The 27,449-nt window shown below is 48.2% G+C and overlaps 2 protein-coding genes and 1 long non-coding RNA gene across 23 annotated transcripts in view; 1 reads left to right on the top strand and 2 right to left on the bottom strand.

Annotated features, from left to right (window-relative positions):
* The window catches only part of ZKSCAN5 (zinc finger with KRAB and SCAN domains 5), a 29,517-nt gene extending 11,481 nt beyond the window's left edge, over positions 1 to 18,036 (bottom strand). The window contains exons 1-5 of one of the 17 annotated variants that reach the window (XM_074034464.1): positions 17,944 to 18,036; positions 16,228 to 16,744; positions 15,618 to 16,108; positions 9,864 to 10,002; positions 1,168 to 1,250 (exon numbers count right to left, since the gene is read on the bottom strand). Coding sequence is in view for 12 of the 17 variants with exons in the window: in XM_065540947.2 (XP_065397019.1) it covers positions 775 to 910; positions 1,168 to 1,250; positions 9,864 to 10,002; positions 16,228 to 16,641 (772 nt within the window). In the remaining 5 variants the exon portion in view is untranslated. Of the gene's footprint in view, positions 1 to 774; positions 911 to 1,167; positions 1,251 to 9,863; positions 10,003 to 15,617; positions 16,109 to 16,227; positions 17,427 to 17,943 lie in introns of those variants that run through there. The other 16 variants (XM_065540947.2, XM_074034455.1, XM_074034458.1 and 13 more) reach the window with 16 other exon arrangements.
* The window catches only part of ZNF394 (zinc finger protein 394), a 17,689-nt gene continuing 8,037 nt past the window's right edge, over positions 17,798 to 27,449 (top strand). For 3 of the 5 annotated variants that reach the window (XM_074034485.1, XM_065540971.2, XM_065540966.2), the window contains exons 1-4: positions 17,798 to 18,155; positions 19,131 to 19,232; positions 22,633 to 23,124; positions 23,913 to 24,039. In XM_074034485.1, the coding sequence (XP_073890586.1) occupies positions 19,176 to 19,232; positions 22,633 to 23,124; positions 23,913 to 24,039 (676 nt within the window). In that variant the 5' untranslated portion in view covers positions 17,798 to 18,155; positions 19,131 to 19,175. The remainder of the gene's footprint in view (positions 18,156 to 19,130; positions 19,233 to 22,632; positions 23,125 to 23,912; positions 24,040 to 27,449) is intronic. The other 2 variants (XR_012432222.1, XM_065540973.2) reach the window with 1 other exon arrangement.
* On the bottom strand, positions 19,034 to 22,355 carry LOC141409828 (uncharacterized). The gene is made up of 3 exons (XR_012432227.1): positions 22,135 to 22,355; positions 21,075 to 21,221; positions 19,034 to 19,165 (listed from the first exon to the last, which is right to left on the bottom strand). It is a non-coding gene; the product is annotated as an uncharacterized lncRNA (long non-coding RNA).

The following is a 27,449-nucleotide window of genomic DNA, read 5'->3' as shown; positions in this document are numbered from 1 at the left end:
TCAAAAAAATAAAAAAATAAAATAAATATATTTTGCAGTGTGTATGTTTGCATCTGAAGTCTTCCAGTATGCCTGATAGAGTGGTTCTTCTAAAAGAATTTACTAAAAAAAGACTAAAAGCTATAATCTCCAAAATGTTTGCAGGAGTGCTGAGATTTTTATAACTGCTCCAGACAGTACAATTAAATATTAGCTTCCAGGATTATAACTTAGAAATAGGGCCTCAAAATTCAAGAAGCGATATGACACGTAAAATGTAGGTGCCAAGGCGAACATCATAAAACAGGTATCGGTGACTTAAGAATGGTAATGAAGTCCTCCTGAGTAGCTGGGATCACAGGCGCCCGCCACTGCGCCCGGCTGATTTTTGTATTTGTAGTAGCGATGGGGTTTTACCATGTTGGCCAGACTGGTCTTAAACTCCTGACCTCAGGTGATCCACCCGCTTCGACCTTCCAAAATACTGGGATTACAGGCATGAGCCACCACAGCCGGCCCGCTCTTATTTTAAAGTAGTAAAAAGTTAGCATTTGCTGGATTGCAAAAACAGTCCCCCCAGGTACTATCAGTGTCTAATCATACTCTTAAGATGGAAATGATCAGAATAAGCTGAATAAGAAAGTGAAGGTTGATTTATTCTTTTACAAAAAGAAAAAAAAAAAGCAAAGTCATAGCACATAAAACATAAATGCCATTATAGGGTGTGCTAGAAATACTCTTTATAATATAACAAAATAAAGATGTCCTAATCCATGCAGATGAAATAATCCTTACCCATGGAAGTAATACTCCCATAGTTCTCCTTCCTGTCATCCCTATAAAGGGACTTCTGGGACTGGTCCAAATGTCCCCATTCCTCCAGGATGAAGGATACAGCCACATCAGCCACCTCTTCAATTTTCACCAACTTCTGAAACAGGAGATCTCCACTAAATTCTCATTCCCTATATCCAAATTTGGAGTGAGGGGAAGAACTGGGCTCATTAAGAAAAGAAACAAGGAGGAACTGTGCCTCAAAGAGGATGGGGAAGGACTAGGCAGAAAGGAAAAAGGCCAAAGGAATGAAGGTACCAACCCAAGATGGGCCTGGTCACTGGCTAAAGAAACTGAACTCCTGGTGAAGGTTCAGGATGGGTCCTCTCTGAGGGCAAAGGGGTACCAGCTCACCTGGGACCCAGTTGAGAGAAGTGAAGCTGTCAGCTCCTGGCTGTCCTTCAGGGGAAGGGAAGGAACTTGGAGAACAGGAAGGGCTAAGGGAGGAGAAAAAGAGGTTTAAGTGAGAACATCTTTGCCCAGTTCTCATTGCCATCATGTTCCTCTTATGCTCAGGAATCCATAATGGCCCCTACTGCACTGAAGCCAAATTCTTCTGCCTGGCTGTCAAGACCCTTTAATTTCTGGATCCTCTCACACTGTGTTATTTCTCCTTTCCCCTAGACTTCCTACGTTGGTCAGGCTAATCCTTGCTTGTCATTCTGCTATAAAGGATGCATTCTGTGGCCAGACACAGTGGCTCGCGCCTGTAATACCAGCACTTTGGGAGGTCAAGGCGGGCAGATCACTTGAGGCCAGGATTCAAGGCCATCCTGGCCAACAAGGCAAAATCCCGTCTCTACTAAAAATACAAAAATTAGCCAGATGTAGTGATACATGCCTGTAATCCTGGCTGCTTGAGAAGCTAAGACATGAGAATCACTTGAACCTAGGAGGCAGAGGTTGCAATGAGCCAAGATTGCACCACTGCACTCCAGCCTGGGCAACAGAGTCAGCCACTGTCTCAGAAAAAAAAAAAAAAAAAAAAAAGACTGGGTGTGGTGGCTCACACCTGTAATCCCAGCACTGTGGGAGGCCAAGGCAGGCAGATCACAAGGTCAGGAGTTCAAGACCAGCCTGGCTAATATGGTGAAACCCCGCCTCTACTAAAAATACAAAAATTAGCCAGTGTGGTGGCGGGTGCCTGTAGTCCCAGCTACTCAGGAGGCTGAGGCAGGAGAATTGCTTGAACCTGGCAGATGGAGGTTACAGTGAGCCAAGATCGCGCCACTGCACTCCAGCCTGGGCGACAGAGCAAGACTCTATCTCAAAAAAATAAAAATAAAATAAAAAGTGGGGGCCAGGCACGGTGGTTCACACGTGTAATCCCAGCACTTTGGGAGGCTGAGGCAGGCAGATCACAAGGTCAGGAGTTAGAGACGAACCTGGCCAATATGGTGAAACCCCATCTCTACTAAAAATGCAAAAATTAGGGGGCATGGTGGCGGGCACCTGTAGTCCCAGTTGCTCAGGAGACTGAGGCAGGAGAATTGTTTGAACCCGGGAGGTGGAGGTTGTAGTAAGCTGAGATCACACCACTGCACTCTGGCCTGGGTGACAGAGCAAGATTCCCTCTCCAAAGAAAAACAAAGGATGCATTCTACTTTGCCACGATCAAATTTTATTAACTTGAAGAACCACCAAAGTCCCACATCTTCCATGAAACTGAAGCATTCCTAACAGCCCAGGGCTGTTCGAGCTTTAATGTACAAATAAATCACCTACATCCCCTAGGGGATCTTGGTACGTGCAGATGCTGACTGAAAAGGCCTGGGGTGAGGCCTGAGAGTTTGCATATCTTTTTAAATTTTTTTTTTTGAGACAGTCTCACTCTGTGGCCCAGGCTAGAGTGCAGTGGTACCATCTCAGCTCACTGCAACCTCTGCCTCCCAGGTTCAAGCAATTTTCCTGCCTCAGCCTCCCGAGTAGCTGGGATTACAGGTGTGCACCACCAAGCCTGGCTAATTTTTGTAGTTTTAGTAGAGACAGGGTGTCACCACATTGTCCAGGCTGGTCTCAAACTCCGGTAATTCGCCTGCAATGGCCTCCAAAAATGCTGGGATTACAGGTGTGAGCCACGGTGCCCGGCCCCTAGTTGGCATTTCTAATAAGCTCCCAGGTGATGCTGGTGCTACTGCTCCCTGGACCACTCTTGGATTACCATGGCCTCAGAAATCCCTTCCAGAATTTCCATGGTTACTTTCTATTCAGTCAAGAAGTGTGTATTAAAACTACTCTCTATCTGCCTATCTCAGGAACAGACAGAACAATTCTTACCTTGAAAAACTACTGTCTAATGCAAGCTTGCCCAACCCGCGGCCCGCGGCCCAGGACAGCTTTGAATGTGGCCCAACACAAATTTGTAAACTTTCTTTTTTATTTTTTTTTTAAGACCAGTCTCACTCTGTTGCCTACGCTGGAGTGCAGTGGTGCAATCTCAGCTCACTGCAACCTCCGCCTCCCGGGTCCATGTGATTCTCCTGCCTCAGCCTCCCAAGTAGCTGGAATTACAGGCGCCCACCACCGCACCTGGCTAGTTTTGCTTTTTGAGATGGAGTCTCGCTCTGTTGTCCAGGCTGAAGTGTAGTGGTGCGATCTTGGCTCACTGCAACCTCCGCCTCCCGGGTTCAAGAGATTCTCCTGCCTCAGCTTCCCGAGTAGCTGGAATTACAGGCATGTGCCACCATGCCTGGCTAATTTTTGTGTTTTTAGTAGAGACTGAGTTTCATCATGTTGGCCAGGCTGGTCTCGAACTCCCAGTCTCAAGTGATCTGCCTGGTTCAGCCTCCTAAAGTGCTGGGATTACAGGCGTGAGCCACCATGCCTGGCTCATACATTTGTAAACTTTCTTAAAACATTATGAAGGGCCAGGCACGGTGGCTCATGCCTGTAATCCCAACACTTTGGGAAGCTGATGCAGGCGGATCACCTGAGGCCGGGAGTACAAGACCTGCCTGACCAACATGGAGAAGGCATCTCTACTAAAAATACAAAATTAGCGGGGCGTGTGGCGCATGCCTGTAATCCCAGCTACTCAGGAGACTGAGGCAGGAGAATCACTTGAACCCAGGAGGCGGAGGTTGCGGTGAACTGAGATCGCGCCATTGTACTCCAGCCTGGGCAACAAAGTGAAACTCTGTCTCACGAAAAGAAATATGGGATTTTTTTTTTTGCAATTTTTATTTTTTTAAGTTCATCAGCTATGGTTAGTGCGAGTGTATTTTCTGTGTGGCCCAAGACAATTCTTCTTCCAGTGTGGCCCGGAGAAGCCAAAAGATTGGATACCCCTGGCCTAACGGGAAGGGCACACAGGCAAGCCTTACAGCACAGCATGAAGAGTGCCATGACGAAAGTTGACCCAAGTTCCCGTGGGACCACAGAGGCAGGGGCACTTACAGAGTGGAGCAGGGGAGGCAGGGGCAGCAGCAAAGCCTTTCCCCGGAAAGTGACTCTGGACTGTAGGAATGGAGATGGGGAAGATGGGGTGCTTTCCCCACAGCAGGAACAGCATGCGCAACACTCAGACGTCTCACCTCTGGAAGCCAGGGACCACCTGACCCTGAGGTCACCTCTGCTTGCTGTTTGTCTAAGATCCACAGCATGTCTGGATCTCACCATCCACCTGTGCCTTGACTTGCACAGCCTGCCTGTGATTAAGCTGTAACTGGACAGTTTAGACCCTGTATTTAGATCTGGAGTCCTGGAGATCTCGGGGCATCCATGGCTTGCTGATTTCCAATGACTAGGGAATAAGGAGCAATGACACAAAAAGGACAGGACAATGGTTACAGATGAAAGCCAAAAGCAGAGAAGGCATCTGAAACCAGGACTGGCTAAAGACTGAATACATAAGTTGATGAAAATGGTGAGTAAGGTCTATGTCCGAATGAAGAGTAATTTTGCTAAAATAAACCAGCTAGGGTCTGGTTAACAGGGCACAGGGGATGAGAAGCAGCTGGAAACAAAGGACAAGAGCCGGATGGAGAGAAACCCTGAAAGTGGACAGAACCCAAGTGACTCGAGGAGGGAGCAGTCTGTGCCTAGGAGAAGTTGGTGCTGAAGCAAAGACAAGATGTGGCCAGGCGTGGTGGCACATGCCTGTGATCCCAGCTACTCGGGAGGCTAAGGCAGGAGAATCGCTTGAACCTGGGAGGTAGAGGTTGCAGTCACACGACTGCACTCCGGCCTGGGCAAGAGTGAGACCCTGTTTTAAAAAAAAAAAAAAGCAAAGACGAGATGGCTCAGAAGATGGGAGGAGGATGGATTCAGTCAGGCTGCTTGGGTTCAAATCCCAGCTCTGTTATTCCATAGCTTTGTGACGTGGGACAAATCAACTAAACCTCTCGAGGCCTCAGCTTAATTTTTTTTTTTTTTTTTTTTTTTTTGAGACGGAGTCTTGCTCTGTCGCCCAGGCGGGAGTGCGGTGGCACAATCTCCACTCACTGCAACCTCCATCTCCTAGACTCAAGTGATTCTCCTGCCTCAGACTCCCAAGGAGCTGGACTACAGGCCCCTGCCACCACACCCAGCTAATTTTTTTTGTATTTTTAGTAGAGATGATGGGGTTTCACCATGTTGGCCAGGCTGGTCTCAAACTCCTGACCGCAGGTGATCTGCCCGCCTTGGCTTCCCAAAGTGCTGGGATTACAGGTGTGAGCCACAGGCCCAGCCCTGAGCTTAATTTCTAACAGAAGGATAACAGTAACAGCTATTCCACTGAGCTACTGCAAGGATTACCTGTTGGCACATCCAGGTGTACTGTACACAATTCTAGTGTTCCCATTTCTTTCCTGAGCAGTTTTTTTTGTTTGTTTGTTTTGTTTTGTTTTTTGAAATGGAGTCTCACTCTGTTGCCCAGGCCTGAGTGCAGTGGCACAATCTCGGTTCATTGCAACCACCGCCTCCCAGGTTCAAGCGATTCTCCTGTCTTAGCCTCCTAAGTAGCTGCGATTACAGGCATGTACCACCACACCTGGATAATTTTTGTTTATTTTTAGTAGAGACGGGGTTTCACCATGTTGACCAGGCTGGTCTCAAACTCCTGACCTCAGATGATCCACCCACCTCAGCCTCCCAAGGTGCTGGAATTACAAGCATCAGTCACCGCCCCAGGCTTTTCTGAGAAGTTTTAAATTTCATTTTTAATTTTTTGTTATGGAGACAGAGTCTGACTCTGGCTCCCAGGCTGGACTGCAGTGGCACCATCACAGCTTATTGCAGCCTCGAACTCCTGGGCTCAAGCAATCTCCCACCTCAACCTCTGGTATAGCCAGGACACAGGTGTGTGCCACCATGCCTGGCTTTTTTTTTTTTTTCTGAGATAGAGTTTTGCTCTTGTCACCCAGGCTGGAGTGCAGTGGTGCAATCTCGGCTCATGGCAACCTCCACCTCTCAGGTTCAATCAATTCTCCTGCCTCAGCTTCCTAAGTAGCTACTAGGATTACAGGCATCCACCACCATGCCCGGCTAATTTTTTGTATTTTTAGTGGAGATGGGGTTTTGCCATGTTGGTCAGGCTGGTCTCAAATTCCTGACCTCAGGTGATCCACCCGCCTTGGCCTCCCAAAGTGCTGGAATTACAGGCATGAGCCACCGTGCATGGCCAATTTTTGTATTTTTTGTAGAGGCGAGTTTTCGTCACGTTGCCCAGGCTGGTCTCAAACTCCTGGGCTCAAGAGATCCACCTGCTTCAGCCTCCCAAAATGCTGGGATTACAGGCATGAAGCTACTTTCTTTTATACCAAAAATAAGATCACTAACACCTTTGTTTAGCTTTCATTGAACATGGTTGAGAATTCCGAATTTTTCATTTGCTGCCCACATTGGCAGAGAGGAAAATTTGCAGAGGACGACTATTATCAGTCAATTCAGAAGATGACACAGAAAGACAGCTACACTCTCCAATGAGAATGATGAAACTGAAAGTGTAACAGAGCTTCTAGAATGAGTTTCAAATGATAACATCCTAGATGAATTTTCTTAAACTCAAGAATCAATGATGAAAAATGTATTTCTAATTTCAAAATGGAAAATGGCATTCTTATCTTGTGAGTCATTCAACAGGAAGGACTTCATCACACAGTATTTTGCAATAAGAAGAAGATAGTAAGAGATTCTGGACCATCACATTTTGCTAGAAGGACTTTCTAAAAGCATTGTGTGACACTATTCTTTTCTTTTTTGAGACAGAGTCTTGCTCGTTGCCCAGGCTGGAGTGCAGTGCCGTGGTCTTGGCTCACTGCCACCTTTGCCTCCCGGGTTCAAATGAGTCTCCTGCCTCAGGCTCTTGAGTAGCTGGGATTACAGGCGCGCACCACCATGCCCAGCTAATTTTTTGTATTTTTAGTAGAGATGGGGTTTCATCATCTTGGCCAGGCTGGTCTCCAACTCCTGACCTCAGGTGATCCACCCACCTTGGCCTCCCAAAGTGGAGGGATTACAATTATGAGCACCCAGCCAACAGTATTCTTGTATCTTTTTTTCTTTTTTTTTTTTTTTCTGAGATGGAGTCTCACTCTGCTGCTAGGCTGGAGTGCAGTGCCGCAGCCTTGGCTCACTGCAATCTCCGCCTCCCTGGTTCAAGCAATTCTCCTGCCTCAGCCTCCCGAGTAGCTGGGACTACAGGTGCACGCCACCACACCCTGCTAATTTTTGTATTTTTAGCAGAGACAGGGTTTCACCATGTTGGCCAGGATGGTCTCGATCTCCTGACCTTGTGATCTGCCTGCCTTAGCCTCCCAAAGTTCTAGGATTACAGGCGTGAGCCGCTGCGCCTAGCCGTTTTTTTTGTTTGTTTTTTTGAGACAGTGTTTCATTCTGTCACCCACGTTGGAGTGCTCTGGCACAATCTCAGCTTATTGCAACCTCCACTTCCCGAGTTCAAGCAATTCTCGTGCCTCAGCCTCCCGAGTAAGTGGGATTACAGGCTCATGCCACCACACCCAGCTAATTTTTGTACTTTTAGTAGAGACAGGGTTTCACCCTGTTGTCCAGGTTGGTCTCAAACTCCTGACTTCAAGTGATCTGCCTGCGTCAGCCTCCCAAATTGCTGGGATTACAGGCGTGTGCCACTGTGCCCAGCCTCTTTCCTCTTTTATGATGTTCACACATAAAAATGTACTTGATATATTAAAGTTTCTAAAAAGTTGTTTTTCACTGTCCTTTGATTCTTCTGTCAACTATGCATAAAATGACTCTTAAAATAGAAAAAAATGGCCGGGCGCGGTGGTTCACGCCTGTAATCCCAGCACTTTGGGAGGCTGAGGTGGGCAGATCACGAGGTCAGGAGATCGAGACCATCCTGGCTAACATGGTGAAACCTGTCTCTACTAAAAATACAGAAAATTAGCTGGGCGTGGTGGCGGGCGCCTATAGTCCCAGCTACTCGGGAGGCTGAGGCAGGAGAATGGCGTGAACCCGGGAGGCGGAGCTTGCAGTGAGCCGAGATCGTGCCATTGCACTCCAGCCTGGGCGACAGAGCAAGACTCTGTCTCAGGAAAAATAAAATAAAATAAAATAAATAAAATAGAAAAAAACAGAAAAAAAAATTAGAAGGATTCACTGGCCCCACAGGGTCAACCATGAGATCTATTTTTCCTGGTACACTGAGGGTTAAATGAGTGCTTTTAGGGAAAATGCTTAGAACAGTTCCTGCACAGAGCACATGCTATGGAAGCCACATCGCTGCTGCTGCTGCTGCTGTTCTTTTTATCACAGCGAAAGGAAAGCTGGAAATGATTAGGGCAGGGACACATGTCAAGGGGAAGACCTGACCAACAAACGGAGCCTAGAAGTCTGGAATTGAACCGAGAAAATACAGTCCCTTATCCACAGTCTCTTATCCACAATGCTGAAATCTGAAAGCTGAAATACCAAAGGTGTTCCTTTCCTTTCATTAAACTTAGGCGTTGAACTAATTTGACAGCAAAATTTGACCTGATGTGAAGGTATTTAAATCTTTATTTAATAAACTTAGTATAAAAATGCACACATTTCACTGCAGAAATATTAATGTGTGTGATTACAGGTACCAACTCAAACCCTGTTGCTAGTTTGATGTGTGGTATATAAGTCATATTATCCAAAAAAAATTAAAATAAAATAAATAAATCATATTACCTTACTAAATCTGCAAAATGCTGAATTCTAAAATATATCTGACACCAAGGGCTTCTGATTAGGGACTGAACACATCATAATATAATACTCAGCTGTTCCTTTTTTCTAACTTGATGTGTATCTAAGACTGGTTAATAAAACTGAGGAGGGGAGGAAAAAAGAGAGAATAAATGTTTTAAAGGTCACTGTGAAAAGCTACTTTAAGTTAGATTTCAAGGTGAGTGAATGAGCAGCGAGAAATGAATGCAATTAGGAACTGGGGAGCTTTTTTTTTTTTAACATAAGCATTAAGACAAGAAAATCTGTGAGGGAGGCTGAGCACAGTGGCTCATACCTCTAATGTCAGCACTATGGGAAGACAAGGCAGGTGGATCACTTGAGGCCAGGAGTTCAAGACCAGCCTGGCCAACATGGTGAAACCCCATCTCTACTAAAAATACAAAAATTAGCCGGGCATGGTGGCAGGCACCTGTAGTCCCAGCTACTCGGGAGGCTGAGGTGAGGGTATCACTTGAACCTGGGAGGCAGAGGGTGCGGTGAACCAAGATCATACCACTGCTCTTCATCCTGGGCAAAAGGGCGAGACTCTATCTCAAAAATAAAAGAAAGACAATCTATGACAGAGAAGCAAAAATCTGTGATACTTTTGTAAAAGACCTGTAGATCTTTTAACAGTCCCTGTACCCAGAGCTGTCATCATTTGCACTGTAGCTTTTTAATGAAACTGGTGTAATTCCTAGACATCCTAGGGATGGCTTTCATGGAACACCAGGGACTCAACTCCAGGTCCCTGGCCTTTCTCTGCTTCTAGACCCTGCAGGCTGTAGAGGGGCTGCTCAGCCTAGAGTCCCTCTCCTGCAGATGGTGCCTGCCACATGGCCAAGACACCCATTCTCAAGCTCTATCTGTTCCACTGCATCACTGAGCCTCACCATTTTCCTCCAGGAGATGAGGCTTCTGTGGCGCTTGCTCTGGCTGGGTGTCCACGGTCAGGGGCTGGAGACTGCAGGACTCCTGCACTGCTCCAGGTGGTGCCATCTTCTGAGGAAGCCCGTCAGGGCAGGCGACAATCTAACAACCACAACCACAACCGATCAGTACAGTTACAGAGAAGGCTATGAAAGAAATCAGCAGAGTCACAGTGGACTTTCATTCATTCCTTTGCCAAATATTTAATGTGCATCTACAATGAGCCAGGCACTGATTATGCAGTTATTTAATAAATATGGTTTACTTCTAGTTGGAGAAGACGTTCATCAAACACATCAAAACACAAAAAATACATAATTACAAACTGGGCTGTATGTTGGAAAGGAAAAGAAACTAATTCCATGAGACAGAACAGAGAAGACCTATTTTAAAGTGGGAGGCCAGGGAAGGCTTTCCAGAGGAAGTGTCCCTTAAGTAAACACTTAAAGGTTGAGAAGGGCTGGGCTCCGTGGCTCACAACTATAATCCCAGCACTTTGGGAGGCCGAGGCGGGCGGATCATGAGGTCAGGAGGTCAAGACCATCCTGGCTAACACAGTGAAACCCCATCTCTACTAAAAAAAAAAAATACAAAAAAATTAGCTGGGTGTGGTGGCAGGCTCCTGTAGTCCCAGCTACTCAGGAGGCTGAGGCAAGAGAATGGCGTGAACCCAGGAGGCGGAGCTTGCAGTGAGCCGAGATCAGGCCACTGCACTCCAGACTGGGTGACAAGAGCAAGACTCCATCTCAAAAAAAAAAAGGATGAGAAGAAGCCAGCCAGGAAAAACGCAGAAGTGACCCAGGCAGACAGAACACTCAAAAACTCTCTCAGGGCCAGGTAGGGGTAGCTCATGCCTGTAATCTCAACACTTTGGGAGGCTGAAGTGGATCACTTGAGCCCAGGAGTTCAAGACAAGCCTGGGAAACCCAGTGAGATCCTGTCTCTCCAAAAAATTAAAAATTAGCCAGGCATGGTGGCATGTCCCTGTGGTCCCAGCTACTCAGGAGGCTGAGGTGGGAAGATCACTTGAGCCCAGGACGTCAAGGCTGCAGTGAGCTATGATCACACCATTGCACTCTAGCCTTGGTGACAGAAAGAAAAGGAAAGAAAAGAAAAGAGAAAAAGAAAAAGGAAGGAAGGAAGGGAGGGAGGGAGGGAAGGAAGGAAAATTAGGCAGAAAGAGGATGTCTGGTACAGTCAGGAACCATAAGAAGGCCAGTGTGTGAAGAGGAAATAGAGGTGAGAAGGGAGATTGGAATAGTCATCATAGCACTCAGGAAGTCACACTGGACAGACCAACATCGAGACTGAGGCTACCTCACACCCTGCATGCTACAGTCCTCCCCCTTTCTGTTTTTGGTTCTGGCTCAGCCCTAGGTATACACAATTACTCTGCCACAACCACTCTCTAGAACCTGCCAATTCTGGAAGGTACTAGTTCACTACTAACATATTGGAATGTAGTAAGTTCCTTTCCCGTTTTCTCCCTCCCTTAGGTTTCAAAGCACTTTTTTTCCGAACCCTCCTGGTACTGGTAAAATGTGGTGTAGGAGTTCCGTTAAGAGACAGCTGCAGGCCGGGCATGGTGGCTCATGCCTGTAATCCCAACACATTGGGAGGCAGAAGCAGGTGGATGACTTGAGTTCAGGAGTTTGAGACCAGCCTGGGCAACATGGCGAGACCATGCCTCTACTAAAAATACAAAAATGAGCCAGGTCTGGTGGCATACATCTATAGTCCCAGCTACTCGGGAGGCTGAAGTGGAAGGATCGCTTGAGCCTGGGAGGCAGAGGTTGCAGTGAGCTGAGATTGTACCAATGCACTCCAGCCTGGGTGACAGAGCAAGATTCTGTCTCAAAAATATAAATAAACAGGCCGGGAGCGGTGGCTCACACCTGCAATCCTAGCACTTTGGGAGGCCAAGGCGGGCAGATCACCTGAGGTAAAGAGTTCAAGACCAGCCTGACCAACATGGATAAACCCCATCTCTAACAAAAACACAAAGTTAGCCGGGTGTGGTGGCGCACGCCTGTAATCCCAGCTACTCAGTAGGCTGAGGCAGGAGAATTGCTTGAACCTGGCAGGCGGAGGTTGCAGTGAGCCAAGATTAGGCCATTGCACTCCAGCCTGACAACAAGAGTGAAACTCCATCTCAAAAATAATAATAATAATAATTAAATTAATAAATAAAAATAAAAAATAAACAAAATCCATTAACCATAAAATAAAATACTTAACTAACTGTATAAAAATGTTAAAACCTTCAGGAGACTGAGGCAGGAGAATCAACCCAGGAGGCGGAGGTTGCAGTGAGCCAAGATCAGGCCACTGCACTCCAGCCTGGGTGACAGAGCAAGACGCCGTCTAAAAAAAAGAAAAAAATTTAAAACCTAGCTGGGCACAGTGGCTCACACCTGTAATCCCAGCACCTTGGGAGGGCAACGCAGGAGGATCCCTTGAGCCCGGGAGTTCCAGACCAGCCTAGGCAACTTGGCAAGACCTCATCTACAAAAAAAATTTTTTTTAGTTTAGCTGTATGTGGTGGCAAGTGCCTGTAGTCCTAGCTACTCAAGAGGATCACTTGAGGCCAGGAGTTCAAGACTGCAGTGAGCTATGATCGTGCCACTGTACTCCAGCCTGGATAATGGAGTGAGGCCCTATCTCTAAAGAAAGAAAACATTAAAAACAAAAATCTCCACAAGCAAAGACAAACAACAAACTGGAAAAATAACGCTTACAACTCATATGACAGACACAATGCTTATTGTTTCTAATAGGTAAAAAAAAAGATAAGGAATATAAACAGATAATTCACCACAGAAAAGGGCATACAAATAATCCTTAAAAATATATGCTGTGGTCAAACAAAAGAAATTCCAATTGAAATTTCACAGAAGGCCGGGCGCGGTGGCTCAAGCCTGTAATCCCAGCACTTTGGGAGGCCGAGGCGGGCGGATCACAAGGTCAGGAGATCGAGACCATCCTGGCTAACACGGTGAAACCCCGTCTCTACTAAAAAAATACAAAAAACTAGCCGGGCGAGATGGCGGGCGCCTGTAGTCCCAGCTACTCGGGAGGCTGAGGCAGGAGAATGGCGTGAACCCGGGAGGCGGAGGCTGCAGTGAGCTGAGATCCGGCCACTGCACTCCAGCCTAGGTGACAGAGCAAGACTCTGTCTCAGAAAAAAAAAAAAAGAAATTTCACAGAAATGGCCGGGCGTGGTGGCTCACACCTATAATCCCAGCACTTTGGGAGGCCAAAGTAGGTGGATCACCTGAGGTCGGGAGTTTGAGAACATCCTGGCCAACATGGTGAAACACCGTCTCTATTAAAAATACAAAAATTAAGCCAGTCATGGTGGCTCATGCCTGTAATCCTAGCACTTTGGGAGGCAAAGGCAGGAGGATCACCTGAGGTCAGGAGTTCAAGACCAGCCTGGCCAACATGGCGAAACCCCATCTCTACTAAAAATACAAAAATTAGTTGGGTGTGGTGGTACATGTCTGTAATCCCAGTTATTCAGGCTCAGGCAGGAGAATCACTTGAACCTGGGAGGCAGAAGTTGCAGTGAGATGAGATTGCGCCACTGCACTCCAGCCTGGGAGACAGAGCGAGACTCCATCTCAAAAAAATAAAAATTAAAAAACTAAAAAAATTAGCCAGGCGGTAGTGGCGCATGCCTATAATCCCACCCACTTGGGAGGCTGAGGCAGGAGAATCGCATGAGCCTGGGAGGTGGAGGATGCAGTGAGCCGAGACTGCACCATTGCACTACAGTCTGGCCGACAGAGTAAGACCCTGTCTCAAAAAAAAAAAAAAAAAAAGAAAAAGAAAAAAAAATTTCACAGAAATAAAATATTGAATCTTTTTTTTTTTTTTTTTTTTGAGACAGAGTCTCACTCTGTCGTCCAGGCTGGAGTGCAGTGGTGCAATCTTGGCTCACTGCAACCTCTGCCCCCCCGGGTTCAAGTGATTCTCCTGCCTCAGCATCCCGAGTAGCTGAGACTACAGGCACATGCCACCACACAGGGCTAATTTTTGTATTTTTAGTAGAGACGGGGTTTCACCATATTGGCCAGGATGGTCTCGATCTGATCTCGTGATCCACCTGCCTCAGCCTCCCAAAGTGCAGGGATTACAGGCGTGAGCCATTGTGCCCGGCCAATACTGCATCTTATGTACTGGCAATTATCACAAATTTTGGTAACATTGTGCTATCAGGTTATGGCCACAAAATTTCTCTCATACATTGTTGGTGGTAGTCTAAATTGTTATACCCTCTATGAGGGAACGAGCCTGTCAACAGCTATCAAAATTACAAATGTACTTTTTTTTTTGAGATGGAGTCTCGCTCTGTCGCCAGGCTGGAGTGCAGTGGCACAATCTTGGCTCGCTGCAACCTCCGACTCCCGGGTTCAAGCAATTCTCTTGCCTCAGCCTCCCAAGTGGCTGGGATTACGTGCCACCTCACCCAGCTAATTGTTGTATTTTTAGTAGAGACGGGGTTTCACCATGTTGGCCAGGATGGTCTCGATCTCCTGACCTCATGAACCGCCCACCACGACCTCCCAAAGTGCTGGGATTACAGGTGTGAGCCACCGTGCCCAGCCTACAAATGTACATCTAAGCCAACAATTTTGAGTTTCAAGCACTCCTTCTACAGTTAATTTTATACACATATATTTTTTCAATTTAAATTTTTTAACTTTTTACTTTTTTTTGAAATAGGGTATGCCTCTGTCACATAGGCTGGAATGCAGTGGCAAAATCACAGCTCACTGCAGCCTCAAACTCCCAGGCTCAAGGGATCCTGCTGCCTCGGCCTCCTGAGTAGCTGGAAGTATAAGTGCATGCCACCACACCCAGCTAATGTTTTGTTTGGTTTTTCTGGTAGAGATGGGGTCTCGCTATGTTACCCAGGCTAGTGTGGAACTCCTGGCTTTTTTTTTTTTTTTTTTTTTGAGACAGAGTCTTGCTCTGTGGCCCAGGCTGGAGTGCAGTGGTCGGATCTTGGCTCACTGCAAGCTCCGCCTCCCGGGTTTACGCCATTCTCCTGCCTCAGCCTCCCGAGTAGCTGGGACTACAGACGCCCGCCACCTCGCCCGCTAGTTTTTTGTATTTTTTAGTAGAGACGAGGTTTCACCAGGTTAGCCAGGATGGTCTCGATCTCCTGACCTCGTGATCCGCCCGTCTCGGCCTCCCAAAGTGCTGGGATTACAGGCTTGAGCCACCGCGCCCGGCCGGAACTCCTGGTTTTAAGTGATCCTCCCACCTCAGGTTCCCAAAGTGCTGGGATTACAGGTGTGAGCCACCGTGCCCAGCCCATATGTATAAATACACATACATATGTATATTACATACATACATATATATATTCATACATAGGTGAGATATTCATTGCAGCAAAGTTTGTTATAATACAAATTTATAAACAATCTCAAGGAACAATTTAAATGGAACAACTCAAACTCCTTCCATAGAAGTTAATACAATGCAATTTCAAAGAGCAAGATAGCTGTAATGGCAGTGGCATGGAAGAAACCAAGATATAAGAAAAAAGAGGCAGAAGTGTACAGTGACTTAAAAGACAATTGCGTTTTTCCAAAGTATGAGACATATATATATGCTTATACATACATAATATGGTACAGCTCTGTAAGAATACACAGATGAGAACTAGGCAGTTGAGAGAAATTGGGGATAGGAGGAAAACTTACTTTTCATTATAACCTTATGTACCTCTTTGAATTTTGTATCATGTCACTCAAAAAATAAACACAGTGGCCGGGCATGGTGGTTCACGCCTGTAATCCCAGCACTTTGGGAGGCCGAGGTGGGAGGATCACAAGGTCAGGAGATCGAGACCATCCTGGCTAAAACAGTGAAACCCCGTCTCTACTAAAAATACAAAAATAAAAAATAAAAAATAAAATTAGCCAGGCGTGGTGGCGGGTCCAAGCAGTCCCAGCTACTCCGGAGGCTGAGGCGGGAGAATGGCGGGAACCCGGGAGGCGGAGCTTGCGGTGAGCCGAGATTGCGACACTGCACTCCAGCCTGCGTGACAGAGCGAGACTTCGTCTCAACAATCAATCAATCAATCAATCAATCCAGTAATTTAAAAAATAAACAAAATCGCAGATTGTCTTCTACAGGTTAACACAATGGATATTGCTTCTCTTTGCTGGAGTGGCAGGAAGTCACAGGGTACCTAATCCCAGGAGAACAAAAGAATATGAATGAAGCACCAGAGGACTAAGAATCTCACCCCTGCTCAGCAGATCGTTCACTCCTCTCCTTCACTGCTCGTATAGCTTCTCTTTGACTCACCTGCTGTCTGCGTTCCTCAAGTTCTCGCTGTATATTTTCTATCACGGCCACTGCCTCTTCTCCACTTTCAGGGTGATGTTCTCTCACCCAGGGCTGGAACTCTTCAGGCAGGATGGTCAGGAACTGCTCCAGCACCAGCAGCTCCAGGATCTGCTCCTTTGTGTGCAGCTCGGGCCTCAGCCACTCACAGCAGAGCACCCGGAGTTGGCTGAGAGCCTCCCGGGGTCCTGAAGCCTCATGGTACTGGAAGTGCCTGAAGCGCTGGTAAAAAGTCTCAAACGTTGGAGGGTTGTACTCCTGCATCCAGGTGCAGTCTTCTTCTTCCACCTTCACTATGAGAAGGTCTTCCTGCTCCTGGGAAGTCTCAGCTGGGGGGTCTAAGTCTATAACTTCCCGGGATTCGGTCATTATCATTCCAACTCAGAGGGAAGTCCCTTGAGGCTGGCTGTGTTACACTGAACCAATTGGTTTTCTACTCTTTAAGATCTTCTGAAGGACACTTTCAGTAGCATGCAACCTACTGACGTATTGGGAATCATTATTAGCAAAGACAGATGGCAAAGAGGTCATCTATACTAAAGATGACCACTCAACAAAGTAATTACTTAAAAATAAGGACTACAAGGTAGCCATCACTTCACCCACAAAATGATAAGTAATAAGGAATATCGCCAACATTTAAAAAGTGTATTAGAGAGCCATACAAATCTAACATCAGGCCCAACCTAAAACACAGTTTTAGAGTGAAGAACTTTGCATTCCATATAAACAACGGGACAAGACTAGTCCAGACGCAGCCGCTCCTTCTCTCTACCATAAGACAAACTTAAGTCGGAATAGGGGTGAAAATCATTATAATGGTCAAAACTGAGCCTGTCCTCTAACCTACAAGAGCTTGACAGGCCAAGGGGAGACTCCATCGGTCCCAAAGAGAAGCAGCGTTTATAAGGTACACATCTGAACCTGGATTCCTCAGAATGGCCCCTGACCCAGAGATACAGAGACTGTGGCCCGGTCAAGGTTAGGGACAGGACCCCCGTCCAGTCACGAAGCCCCTGCCCTCTCCCCTCAAGGCCCCACTCTAGGGGAGCTCTCCTGGAACATCAAGCTCCCCGCAGCCGAGGCTGGGAAGATGCGGTTCTTCCCACGGAGAGAAACCGAAGCCGACACTTCCCAATACTTCCTCGCCGGAAGTAACCAAGTCCAATCTTGCCCTGTCCAACGGGGTTAAACGGTTAGATCCCACCCCCCCGAAAGCACTTCCGCGTCCTCTCTAGGAATCCCGGAGGACCTCGCCTCGCAGGCGGGGCGGACCAATCGGCGGGGATATGGACGCGGGCCCCAAGTCCCAGCCCACCCTCAGTGACTCGCACGTCCCCAGGGCCCCCGAAGCCGCTCGCACAGCATCATCAAAGCGAGGAGGCAAACGGAGCCACCCTCTCCCCTGCTCCAACCCAAAGCCATTGAAACAGCCCAAGCTCCTCCCCTTTCAGTGGGGCGGGGGAGGGGCCTCCGGGGTTGGGCTGAGGTTGCTCGTGTCTGATTGGCCGGGGAGCTTGCGCCCTCCCCCACCCCCAACGCTCTGCGCCCGGATTCGAAGTAGGTCTGTACCTTGCTGAGAGCTCGCAAACCTCGCTTATGTTGAATTTGGGGCCCTTGGGTTTTCTTCACCCGCATCCTCGCTACTCTCACTACCCACTTTCCAAAGACACCCACCTCTTGACCACCGCAGTAGGCTCAGAAGGCCGATATCTTCAACGTCACACCCGGGAGTCGCGGGGACCATCGGCTCCCAGGACTACATCTCCCAGGAGGGGGCGCGCGGGACTCGCCGGTTGGCCAATGGGGGCGCGGCTCTCTTTGCAGCCTCGGTCTCGCAAGCCTATCAGAAGGTGGCAGAGCCGGGAGTCGTGTCCTCGGGAGCCCAGGCAAGAAGGCTGGGGGTGGGCGGAGGGAGCGGGGCATCCCTTTGAAGGAAGGGGCGTTGCTTACGCAGGGCTTCCCTGGCCAAGGGGTTCTCATCCTTAATGATAACCTCTTTTCAGCCAGACGCGGGGTCCCATGTTTGTAAGCCTAGCGAATGGACAGGCTAAGGAAGCAAGATAGCTTGAGCACAAGAGTTCGAGACCAGCCTGGGCAACATAGCGAGACCCCCGTCTATTTGTAATACCCTCCCTTGGACGGGCTCCGTGACTCACACCTGTAATGCCAGCTTTTTGGGAGGCCGAGGTGGGTGGATCACCTGAGGCCAGGAGTTCGAGACCAGCCTGGCCAACATGGTGAAACCCCCGTCTCTACTAAAAATACAATAACTTAGCTGGGCGTGGTGGCGCGAGCCTGTAATCCCAGCTACTTGAGAAGCTGAGGCAGGAGAATCACTTGAATCCTGGAGGTTGAGGTTGCAGTGAGCCGGGATCGTGCCATTGCACTCCAGCTTCCGCAACACAGTGAGACCCCATCTCTCAGTAATAATCTCTCCTGATTTTTTTTTTTTTTTTCTGAGACAGAGTCTCGCTCTGTTGCCCAGTCTGGAGGGCAATGGCACGATCTCAGCTCACTGTAACGTCTGCTCCCAGGTTCTAGCAATTCTCTCCTGCCTCAGCCTCTCGAGTAGCTGGGATTACAGGCACGCTCACCACGCCCAGCTTATTTTGTATTTTTAGTAGAGACCGGGTTTCCCCATGTTGCCCAGGCTGGTCTCGAACTCTTGACCTCAGGTGATGCTCCTGCCTCGGCCTCCCAGTGCTGGGATTACAGGCGGGAGCCACTGCGCCCGGCCAATCTCTCCTTTTCATATTTTCATATGGTGCCTTATAGTTCCCAAGCCCCACCCCAGTGCCCCGCGCTGTTCACAAAGTTGATGGGCAGGCAGGAGAAGAGTTACTGTTGCCACTGTTTTACAGGCGCGAAGGAAGGAACTGCTGTGAAATTGCAGCATCTGCAAAGAGATGAGAAGATATTTAGAAGTTAAAGGTCTCTTTTCAGGGAACCTAAAATCTTGCATTGTAAGTAGCTTCCTATCTAGGACCGAACCCCAGGTGAATGTTTGCATTGCCTGTACTTTGTGTGTGAGTGAGGTGGTATAGGATTTTGCACCTATGGCTTAATTTCGTTGCCCTTATAAAGTTGTTTAATGTCTATGAAAGTTGCTCCAGATGGGCATGGTGCCTCACGCCTGTAATCCCAGCATTTTGGGAGGCCGAGGTGAGAGGATCACTTGAATCCAGGAGTTCAAGACCGGCCTGCCCTTTTTACCCTGTCTCTGCAAAAAATAAAATAAAATTAGCTAGGCGTGGTGGTGCATGCCTGTAGTCTCAACTACTCAGCAGGCTGAGACTGGAGGATCACTTGAGTTCAAGAGGTTGGGGCTGCAGTGAGTTACGATTGTGCCATTGCACTTCAGCACCTCAGTGACAGAGACAGCCCGTCAAAAAAAAAAAAAAAAAAAAAAAAAAAAAAAAAAATTTAAGGTGGATATCCATTCTTTTCTAATATATTTACCTCCATTTGAATTATTTATTTATTTATTTTTATTTATTTATTTTGAGACGGAATCTCACTTTGTTGCCCAGGCTAGAGTGCAGTGGCGCGATCTCGGCTCGCTGCAACCTCCGCCTCCCAGGTTCAAGTGATTCTCCTGCCTCAGCCTCCCGAGTAGCTGGGATTACAGGCACGTGCCACCACACCTGGCTAATTTTTTGTGTTTTTAGTAGAGACGGGGTTTCACCGTGTTAGCCAGGATGCTCTCGATTTCCTGACCTTGTGATCTACCTGCCTCGGCCTCCCAAAGTGCTGGGATTACAGGGGCGAGCCACCGCAACCGGCCTGAATTATTTATAAATACCTTTTGCATTTCAATAATTTATTTCTTAAATAGATAACAGATTTGCATGAGTCAAAATTCAGAAAGGCACTTAGAGTCTTCCTCTCATTCTCTTTCTACATTCATTTTTCTCTCTAGAGATAGCCAAGATGACTAGTTTCTTTCTTTCTTTTTTTTTTTTTTTTTTTGAGATGGAGTTTTGCCCGTTGCCCAGGCTGGAGTCAATGGTGCGATCTTGGCTTACCGGAACCTCTGCCTCCCGGGTTCAAGCAAATTCTCCTGCCTCAGCCTCCCATGTAGCTGCGATTACAGGCATAAGCCACCATGCCCGGCTAATTTTGTATTTTTTAGTAGAGACGGGGTTTCTCCATGTTGGTCAGGCTGGTCTTGAACTCCCGACCTCAGGTGATCCACCCACCTTGGCCTCCCAAAGTGCTGGTATTACAGGTGTGAGCCACCACACCTGGCACCATAGGTGACATTTTTATGTCTAGTTATTAAACATGCTTGGATTGATAAATAGTGTTTGGTTTGTTTGGGCGTGGGGTGGAGACGGGGGGTTGCTTGAACCCAGGAGGCGGAGGTTGCAGTGAGCCGAGGTCTGGAGTTCAAGACCATCCTGGCTAACATGGTGAAACTGCATCTCTCCTAAAAATACAAAAAATTAGCCGGGTGTGGTGACACGCGCCTGTAATCCCAGCTACTCGCGAAGCGTAATCCCAGCTACTCGCGAGGCTGAGGCAGGAGAATCGCTTGAACCTGAACGAGACTCCATCAAAAAAAAAAAAAAATTTTAAATTTTGTATGGAGATGCAGTCTCACTATGTTGCTCAGGCTGGTCTGGAACTCCTGGGCTCAAGCGATCCTCTCATTTTATGCAAGTTGCAAGTCACCAGCAGCTTGACATCAACCAAGGCACTTTGTTTTAGAGATAGACTCTTGCTCTGTCACCCAGGCTGGAGTGCAGTGGTCGGATCATATCTCACTGCAGTCTTGACCTCCTGGGCCCAAAGGATCCTCTGACCTCAGCCTCCTAAGTGGTGTGTTAGGAGTTGGTTCCTTCCGGTGGGTTCTTGGTCTCCCTGACTTCAGGAATGCAGCTGCAGACCTTCGCAGCGAGTGTTACAGCTCTTAAAGATGGCACGGACCCAAAGAGTAGCAGCAAGACTTACTGTGAAGAGCAAAAGAACAAACCTTCCACAGCATGGAATGGGACCCCAGCGGGTTGCCGCTGCTGGCTGGGGTGGCCAGCTTTTAATCCCTTATTTGTCCCCTCCATGTCCTAGTTCTGTCATATCAGAATGCCCTTTTCTCCATCTTCCCTGCGATTGGCTACTTTTAGTATCCTGCTGATTGGTCCATTTTACAGAGCGCTGATTGGTGCATTTTACAAACCTCTTGCTAGCTACAGAGCGCTGATTGGTGCATTTTTACAAACCTCTTGTAAGACAGAAAAGGCCAAGTCCCCACTCCACCCAGGAAGTCCAACTGGCTTCCCCTCTCACTAGGACTACAGATGCACGCCACTACACCCAGCTAATTTTTTATTTTTTTGTATAGATGGGGGTCTCCAATTCCCGACTTCAAGCGCTCTCTACCCCTTGGCCTCCCAAAATGCTGGGATTACAGGCATAAGCCACTGAGCCAGGCCAGGACACATCTTTGAGCCTCAATTTCCTCATCTTTGTTAGGATCAAAGTCGTTAACATCTGATGTACATGGAAGCACTTAGTCTAAAAAAAAAAAACCAAAAACACAAAAAAACTTTTTCTAACCGGGTGCAGTGGCTCACGCCTGTAATCCCAGCACTTTGGGAGGCCAGGGCAGGCGGATCACGAGGTGTGGAGATCGAGACCAGCCTGACCAACAGGGTGAAACGCCATCTCTACTAAAAATACCAAAATTAGCCAGGCCTGGTGGCGCGCGCCTGTAGTCCAAGCTGCTGCGGAGGCTAAGACAGCTTGGCGACAGAGCGAGAGTCCGTCTCAAAAAAGAAAAAACAAAAAACTTTGTCCAACCTGGGCAATATAGTGAAACCCCGTCCCTACAAAAAAATTAATAAAGCTGGGCGTGTTCGCGCGCACCTGTAGTCCTAGATACTTGAGAGGCTGAAGCTGGAGAACTGCTTGAACCCGGGAGACAGAAGTTGCAGTGAGCCGAAATCGCGCCACTGCAGTCCAGCCTGGGCGACAGAGCCAGACTCTGTCTATTTAATCCTGAAAGTTCCCGCACTTGCCGGAGCTCGGGCCACCGGCTCGGACGCCTGTATTTCCCTGGGCTGCAGGAAACCGTCAAGACCCACTGCGTCGGGCGGGGCTCCGACGATAAACCAGCGAGATGCACCTCACCCCATCAGGCGCCTAGAGAGGCCCCGGAAATGCAGGGAAGGGTGCCGCAGGGCGTCCGTGACGCACTTCCGGCACGGGATGTTTTCGGTGGCTGGACTGAGGGAGCTGTAGGCGCAAAGCTGAGGAAAGGAAGAAGTGTGGGAGAGGGGCCTGGTGTGGTGGGGCCCGCTGTTTGGGACCGGAGGGTTTGAGGGCTGATGAGTTCCTTGGGTTTGCTCTTTCTTCACCTGAAAGGAAGACTCCAGGAAGGGCAGCACATGCCGGAGAAAGATGAATTCCAGCTTGACCGCCCAGAGTCGCGGCAGTGACGCCGAGTTGGGACCCTGGGTAATGGCTGCGAGGTCCAAAGAAGCGGCGCCGTCCCAACGCGACGGACTTTTGCCCGTGAAAGTGGAGGAAGACTCACCCGGAAGTTGGGAGCCCGGCTATCCAGGGGCTTGGCCAGACCCCGAAACTTCTCGACTGCACTTTAGGCAGCTGCGTTATCAGGAGGTGGCTGGACCGGAAGAGGCGCTGAGCCGGCTCCGAGAACTCTGTCGTCGGTGGCTGAGGCCTGAGCTGCTCTCCAAGGAGCAGATCCTGGAGCTGCTGGTGCTGGAGCAGTTCCTCACCATCCTGCCCGAGGAGCTCCAAGCCTGGGTGCGAGAGCACTGCCCGGAGAGCGGGGAGGAGGCAGTGGCCGTGGTGCGGGCTCTGCAGCGAGCGCTCGATGGAACCTCACCTCAGGTGAGAAGCGAAAGACCTATTCTGGAGGTGGGAGTGTGGAAAATAGGCGTGTATGGGGTGCTCTGCGTTTCGGAAGTTATTTCCTTATTACATTTCGTGTGAACGTTGGGGTGTGTATGGACTTCCTTTCCGCAGGCCACAGTGACAGATCCATCCAGGAGATGACTTTATAGACCTCAGCATAAAGCCAACACGGATTACTGATTTTCTTTTTTCTTGTTTTCTTTTTTTTCCTTTTCTGTTGTTGTTGTTTGAGGTGGAGTTTCAGTCTTGTCGCCCAGGCTGGAGTGCAATGGCGCGATCTCGGCTCACTGCAACCTCTGACTCCCGGGTCCAAGCGATTCTCCTGCCTCAGCCTCCTGAGTAGCTGGGATTATAGGCGCCCGCTACCACGCCCGGCCAATTTTTGTATTTTTAGTAGAGATGGGGTTTCACCGTGTTGGCCAGGCTGGTCTCAATCTCCTGACCTCAGGTGATCCGCCCGCCGTGGCCTCCCAAAGTGCTGGGATTACAGGTATGAGCCACCGCGCCCGGTCGTGTGTACTTTTAATCTGTGTCATATTTCTATTCCCATACATCACAGTGATACAAGTTAAAGAAATATTTTGCTCTTACCTACCCCCAAAATTAGTGTAAATAGTCCACAGAAAGGCTTTTCAGGATTACAAGAGAATGTCAGCCTCTATCTCTGATCTCGCCAAACTCCCTGGTCAGTACAAGACTCAAGAAGAGTGATAATGCTGTACAGGGACAGCAGGTACTGAATTGGGCTCTTGTGTTGTTCCCAGGGGATGGCGACTTTCGAGGACATGGCTGTGTCTCTAACCTGGGAGGAGTGGGAGCGCCTGGACCCAGCACGGAGGGACTTCTGCAGAGAGAGTGCACAGAAGGATTCCGGGAGCACAGTTCCGCCTAGTGAGTGCTGTTGCTCTGCTGGTTTGTTGTGGTGTGTGATTTGTGAAGGGGTGGTCCATTACCATCCCTGAGCCATTATGCCATTCCCAGACTTGGGCTGAGAGCCTTCAGGTGTCTTCTGTAACCCAGGCAGGAGCCTATGTACTGCTAGGTGCTAGATTCAGCTTTTTACTTTGGTTCATTTTTAATGTCTTATACATAAAGAAAACTATAAAAAAGAAAAATAGATAATGACCATCCCCTGTGTCCACCACCCAAGTTTATCCGATCTTAATACTTGGCCACATTGCCAGAGAAATATGTTACAGCTGGAGGTGAGGCTCCCACATAGCCTCCTGGAAATCCTTCTCCTCTATCCTTCTCTAGAGGTAGCCAGTAAGCTGACTGTTGGGTTTATGACTTCCATGCATGTCTTATATTGTCTCTACGTAGACACGTAGCTCCACGCTGTATATCATTACTGTATGGCTTTTTTTTAACTCAGTATTACATTTTTGAGATTTACTCATGTTGATGCATGGAGCTCTACCTGTTTTACTGTCCAGATACTCCAGAATTCTATCCATTTCTGTTAATGGACATCTAGGTGTCTTAAGTTTTAACCATTACAGCGTTGCACCGAACATTCTTGTATATTCTTGCATATTTTTGTGTATTTGTTCCTATGTTGGAGTTTCTGAAGAGAATATGCCTAGAGACAGGCAGTAGTCCCCTCTTCCTGGTTTTGCTTTCTGTGGTTTCACTTACCCACAGTATGCAATACAACCAGATATTTTAAGACAGAGACCACATTCACATGACTATTATTACAGTATAGCATTTGTTTTTCATTTTTTGTCTTTGGTTTTGGGGGTTTTCTTGAGGTGGAGTTTTCCTCTTGTTGCCCAGGGGGAGTGAGTGCAGTGGTGTGGTCTCAGCTCATTGCAACCTCTGCCTCCCAAGCCAAGCAATTCTCCTGCCTCTGTCCCCTGAGTAGCTGGAATTAACAGACACGCCCCACCATGCTCAGCTAATTTTGTATTTTTAGTAGAGATGGGGTTTCACCATGTTGGCCAGACTGGTCTTGAACTCCTGACCTCAGGTGATTCTCCTGCCTCAGCTTCCCAAAGTGCTGGGATTACAGGTGTGAGCCACCAAACCTAGTTAAGTATATTGTTATAATTGATAGTTACTGTTAATCTCTTAATGTACCTAATTTATGAATTAAACTTGACTAAAGGGACGTATGTATAAGAAAAAACATTGGCCGGGCGCGGTGGCTCAAGCCTGTAATCCCAGCACTCTGGGAGGCCGAGGCGGGCGGATCACGAGGTCAGGAGATCGAGACCATCCTGGCTAACACGGTGAAACCCCGTCTCTACTAAAAAAAATACAAAAAACTAGCCAGGCGAGGTGGCGGGCGCCTGTAGTCCCAGCTACTCGGGAGGCTGAGGCAGGAGAATGGCGTAAACCCGGGAGGCGGAGCTTGCAGTGAGCTGAGATCCGGCCACTGCACTCCAGCCCGGGCGACAGAGCGAGACTCCGTCTCAAAAAAAAAAAAAAAAAAAAAAACATATATATATATAGAGAAAGAGAGGCTTTGGTACTATACACAGTTTCAGGCATCACTGGGGGTCTTGGAATGTGTCCCCACAGAGAAGAGGAGACAACTGTATGTTCATCTTACTCTCCAAAGAGCTCATAACTAATGTATACGCCACCAGCAATATTGAGAATTTTTCTTTCTCTACATTCTCGTCAACATTTGCTGTTGGCCGGGCACGGTGACTCTCACCTGTAATCCTAGCACTTTGGGAGGCCCAGATGGGAGGATTGTTTGAGGCCAGGAGCTCAAGACCAACCTGGGCAACACAGCAAGACCCCATCTTTTTTAAAAAAATTTTTTTAATTAAAAAAATAGTAATACATTTTGGCCAGGTGATAGCTCACGTCTGTAATCTCAGTACTTTGGGAGGCCGAGGTGGACAGATCACAAGGTCAGGAGTTCAAAACCCACTTGGCCAACATAGTAAAACACCGTCTCTACTAGAAATGCAAAAAATTAGTCGGGCCTGTGATGCCTGATGTGCAGGGGCCCTGGCACCCTGCTTACCCACCCATCCCTTCCGCTGCCCCTCACTCACTCTGGCCACACTGCCTTGCTGCTCCAAAATATGCCAAGCCCCTCTGCCTCCTGGTCTTTGTGCTATGTGACCGCTCTGCCTGAAATATTCTACTCTAGCTCTGTGGGAAGCAAAGCTTCAGAGCTTTGCTCAAATTGCTCCCTTGTGCCGGGTGTGGTGACTCATACCTGTAATCCCACAACTTTGGGAGGCCGAGGTGGCTCACACCTGTAACCCTAGCACTTTGGGAGGCCAAGGCAGGCAAATCACTTGAGGTCAGGAGTTCAAGAACAGCCTGGCCAACATGGTAAAACCCCGTCTTTACTAAAAATACAAAAATTAGCCACGCCAGTTAATGGGCACCTGTAATTCCAGCTACTCAGAAAGCTGAGGCAGGAGAATCACTTGAACCTGGGAGGTGGAGGTTGCAGTGAGTTGAGATCATGCCACTACACTCCAACCTGGGTGACAGAGTGAGACTCTGTCTCAAAAAAATAAAAAATAGGCTGGGCGCAGTGGCTCACGCCAGTAATCCCACACTTTGGGAGGCCAAGGCCAGGTGGATCACCTGAGGTCAGGAGTTTGAGACCAGCCTGACCAAGATGGTAAAACCCCATCTCTACTAAAAATACAAAAGTTAGCCGGGTGTGGTGGCACGTGCCTGTAATCCCAGCTACTTTCGAGGCTGAGGCAGGGGAATTGCTTGAACCTGGGAGTTGGAGGTTGCAGTGAGCGAAGATCATGCCACTGCACTCCAGCCTTGGCAATGAGCGAAACTCCATCTCAAAAAAAATAAAATAGCTGGGTGCAGTGGCTCACTCCTGTAATCGCAACACCTTGCAAGGCCAAGGTGGGTGGATGACAAGGTCAGAGGAGTTTGAGACCATCCTGACCAAGATGGTGAAACCCTGTCTCCACTAAAACTACAAAAAAGTTAGCCGGGCATGGTGGCGGGTGCCTGTAATCCTAGCTACTCGGGAGGCCGAGGCAGGAGAATCACTTGAACCTGGGAGGCAGAGGTTGCAGTAAGCAGAGATCACACCACTGCACTCCAGCCTGGGCAACAGAGTGAGACTCCATCTCAAAAATACAATAAGATACGCTAAGATAAAATAAAATATAAACTGGGTGCTGTGGCTCACCCTGTAATCTGAGAACTTTGGGAGGCCAAGGCAGGTGAATCACAAGGTCAGGAGTTCAAGACCAGCCTGGCCAAGATGGTGAAACCCTGTCTCTACTAAAACTAGCAGAATTGGCACCTGTAATCCCCGCTACTTGGGAGGCTGAGGCAGGAGAATCACTTAAACC

The sequence above is a fragment of the Macaca fascicularis genome, chromosome 3 (assembly GCF_037993035.2).
Source record: "Macaca fascicularis isolate 582-1 chromosome 3, T2T-MFA8v1.1".
Taxonomy (NCBI): domain Eukaryota; kingdom Metazoa; phylum Chordata; class Mammalia; order Primates; family Cercopithecidae; genus Macaca; species Macaca fascicularis.
Note: the sequence above shows the minus strand (reverse complement) of the source record. Positions and strands in the feature narration are given on the sequence as shown.